Source organism: Arachis ipaensis, chromosome B02 (genome assembly GCF_000816755.2).
Source record: "Arachis ipaensis cultivar K30076 chromosome B02, Araip1.1, whole genome shotgun sequence".
NCBI classification, from domain to species: domain Eukaryota; kingdom Viridiplantae; phylum Streptophyta; class Magnoliopsida; order Fabales; family Fabaceae; genus Arachis; species Arachis ipaensis.
The window spans coordinates 94,455,895-94,459,983 of record NC_029786.2 but is presented as its reverse complement, the minus strand read 5'-3'; the positions used below and the strand labels follow the sequence as shown (position 1 = coordinate 94,459,983).

The window sequence follows — 4,089 nt, the reverse complement described above, 5'->3', positions numbered from 1 at the left end:
TCTAGACAAAATTTTTTTTAAAGAATAATGCTAGAAAGATAATAATATAAAATTATTTTATTTAATTTAATATTTATAATTTTATATATAATAAATATTATTTTTATTTAAAAAATAATTAATAAATATAAAATAATTTTTTTTGATTAATTTGGGTTGGTTTTTATTATTTTTTAGACATTTTCGTTTCGTAAAAAGATAAAAACTTAAATGCAGAAAGCCAAGAGCCGTTAAATAGTAATTTAATCAAATCTATCAAATTATTTAACGATTTTCGACTATCAAATTTACGTAAAGTTACCTCAATGCAATTCATTGATTTACAGGACACTTATAATAACACATGCAGACATTCATGTAATATTGTGCTAGGAGGAGGCCAGCAATTTTTGTATTTTGTAATTATCAATTGGCTATCAATAGGGTTTTTAATAATGTGAAATTACATCCAATAATAGAATATTACTCACTTTTCTTTTGATGGTTAAGTGCTGGTCACAAAATAAAAAAATTAATGGCCCTCTAGACTTTCTCTATATAACACACGCAAATTAAACATTCGTGTAATCAATCTCTCTTCACTTCTAAGGCTAACTCTAAAAGAAAAGCTTCAAATAAAACTATCATGGTCATAACTCATACGGCCTACCAACGGCTAGCTTCAACCTAACTAACACAGTTCTTATTTCTATACTGATCACACACAAATTAAAGGAAGATAAAAGAAAAGAAAAGAAAAGAAAACAACAACATACATACATCATACAAATGAAAGTGAAACAACAATCAATAAGGCTTCCACCTTAAAGATCTATATCTCTTCCCACCACGACGTTCATATACAAAATCAAGTTGAGGCACAATCTTGTATAGAGCTTCGTCTACTTTCTTGGAGTACCACAACCTCCATTTCTTCCACAAAATCAGTGGCATCATGAATATTCCAAATCCAAAAGTGAATCCCAACTCTACACTTAACAAACTCCAATTAACTGAACTACTACTATGAGAGTTAGTAGTTTTAGATGATGGTCGTAACAACCCTTGCTCTTCTCCACCACAACCTTGTGTCAATGGAGGTCCACATAACGCTTCATTTCCCACAAATGAATGTGCTCCAAACGATTGAATTTGAGTGCCTGTTGGAATTCTCCCCACAAGATGATTATAGGAGAGATTCATGATGGCAAGAAAAGATAAGCTTGCAAGCTCAGTTGGAATCTCTCCCCTCAGAGAATTCATTGACAAGTCTAAGGATTCAAGATTTCTCAAGTTTCCCAAAGTTGAAGGAATATGGCCTGAGAATGCATTGTGAGACAAGTTAAGAGCATGCAATGCTTTGAAACTCATGATCTCTTCTGGTATTGGCCTTGGTTTTTGGTTTGATGAGAAATCCAATGAAGTGAATGCAATGAGAATCTTTTCCAACTTCATTTGTTGACCTTTGATTACAATGGGTCCTCATACCTCATACCTACGAAGACTATAAGCCTCCGCATATACATGAGAGAACAAGTGATCTAACACATAAAGTGGCTCAACTGTAACAAGTTTGGCTAACTTCATTTTGCTGCTCTTAGAGAAAATTGTAGTTATAGCATCAAGATTCACTGAATAATTGATGTTGATATCATAAAAATTAAAAGATAAATGCCACTAAATTTGTTGTCTGCTACATCAACAATTTGAAGCTTTTCCCAATCGCCAATCACATTGGAGCATCCAATCTGTCCATAGAACTTATTTGACCTTAAAACCATGACGCTTAGCGAAGAAATGTTCTTCAAGAAGCAGGGGAACTCGTCCATTAATTGATTGTTTCCAACATTTAGGACTTGGAGATTTTGGCAGTTAGCCAAAGATTTTGGGAGGCCTCCATTTAAAAGATTTCCATTGAGATCTATAAACCTTAGAGAACATGAAGTTGAGAATAATGTATCTGAAATGTGGCCATTGAGTTTGTTTCCAGCAAGATTTAATAGTTTCAGAGAGCTACTCTTCCTTGTTGTCAAGCACTCAGGAATGTTGCCAATGAAGCCATTATATGAAAGATCAAGCATTCTAAGAGTTGAAATATTGCAAATGGATTCATCGATTTTTCCATAAAAATTGTTGTTTGAGAAAAATATATCAACTGAGTCAGGAATAGAATTACCAATATCTGATGGTGTAATAGAACTGAATCTATTATTTGAGTAGTCCAGATGAACAATATTTTTTGTGAAAATGGGTGCTGGTCCTTGTAATTGATTTCCATGAAGATCAAGGTAGAACAAAATTGAACTAAGATTTTGGAAAGGACCTTCCATATCAGTCAAAAAATTGTTGGAAAGATTCAAGAAGCATAGAATTTCAAGTCTCCAAATCCAATTGGGTATTGTTCCTTCAATTTGGTTGTTGGACAAATCTAAAAAGAGTAAAGAAGACTGATTTCTCAAAAATGCAGGAAATACCGTCAACTTACATGAAGCCAACCAAAGATTGATCAACTTGGGGAATGGAAGATCATTGTCATCCACAATTAACAAGTTGTTGTTTGAGAGACCAAGTGTTGCCAAATTTTGTAGCCTTTGAACAACACTCAATTGTATGGTGCCATTGAACTTGTTTGTGGAAAGTTGAAGTAAACTGAGACTTTTCAGTTGAAAGATAGACAAAGGAACACGCCCTTGAAAATTGTTTTCACTTAAATCAAGCATCTCTAATGATGAGGAGGAACCGTTTGGGAACTCTTCAAGTTGGCCATCAAATCTATTGTTAGCAAGAAAGAGCAGCTGCAGAGATGGAAGTGTAAACAAAGATGAAGGAAGTCTTCCATCTAGAGAGTTAACTTCTAAATTAATGCTCACAAGATCTATAAGGCCTTCAAAATGGGTGGGTGAAAGTGTGCCCTTTAGATAATTATGATTAAGATACAAGATTCTCAGAGCCTTGGACCTATTGAAAGATGGAAGAGGACCAGTAAGATTATTGAATGACAAATCAAGATAAACAAGTTCGGCAAGATCGGACAATGAATTGGAAATTGTCCCATTGAATTGGCAATTTGATAGATCTAGTGTTGACAATTGTCTTAACTTGTTAATAGACTGTGGTAAAGGTCCTGAGAAATTTGTGCGGCTAAGATTCAAGTAATGGAGAGATCTTTGATGTAGAAAGTTTGATAAAGAACCATGAAGGCCTTGATTATCTGACACATCAAGGACATGAAGTGATGAAATTTGGAAGATATTTTTTGGAAAGACTCCACTCAAACCACAACTTCTGAGTTGCAAAGTGGTTAAATTAGACAAATTACCAAGGTACTCAGGAATTGGGCTTGCCAAATTGTTATGGTCTAGTTGAAGTATTGAGAGAGATTGAAGCTTTGTCAATGAAGAATCAAGAGGACCAGAGAGATTGCAAGATGACATACTCAAAACTTGTAGACTTTGTAGGGAAGAAACAGCATGGCACCACTCCTCTCCTTTGGCTGAAATTGCAACACCATCTAGATACAGTTCTTTCATTCTTGTAAAGTTTTGCACAAACTCTACCATGTTTGGCTTCTCAAGTTTCAAACCATGTTTTGACGATGAAGTGATTGTGGTAGACAAATCAAGAGTCTCCAACTTGATCAAGTAAGAGATTTCAGGTGGAATTTGCCCCATGAAACCAGCATTTGACAAATTCAGATACCTGAGATTCTTCAGGTTTTTGAACTCAGAATAAATTTCAAAGTGGAATTCATTATAAGCCAAATTCAAACTCCGCAAATATTGCATGTGGAAGAGACTGCTGAAGTTACCTCCAACTATAGATTCTTGGCTTAAATCTAGATCCACGACATGTCCCTTGTAGCAAGAGACTCCATTCCAGTGGCAACAATCGTGAACATGGTTCCAATGAATTAACTTTTTGGACTGAGTTTGGTTATATACGAGGCTGTTCTTCAAATGGAGCAACAAAGAATGTTGATGACCAAGACAATGGGAAGTAGCAGCATTAATGGTGATGGTAAAGTTCACTAGGCACAAGGGTTCTAGCAAGCAAAGCCAATATAATAAGGGTCGTTCTCATCATCATCATTGGAGGGAAGCAACTTATTAT

At 34.9% G+C, this 4,089-nt stretch overlaps 1 protein-coding gene across 1 annotated transcript in view; it reads right to left on the bottom strand.

Moving 5' to 3' along the window:
• The window catches only part of LOC107627695, a 20,228-nt gene that overhangs the window by 1,312 nt on the left and 14,827 nt on the right, over positions 1 to 4,089 (bottom strand). Inside the window, exons 2-4 of the mRNA XM_021117015.1 lie at positions 1,655 to 4,054; positions 1,468 to 1,610; positions 803 to 1,419 (exon numbers count right to left, since the gene is read on the bottom strand). Of these exons, the coding sequence (XP_020972674.1) occupies positions 803 to 1,419; positions 1,468 to 1,610; positions 1,655 to 4,054 (3,160 nt within the window). The remainder of the gene's footprint in view (positions 1 to 802; positions 1,420 to 1,467; positions 1,611 to 1,654; positions 4,055 to 4,089) is intronic.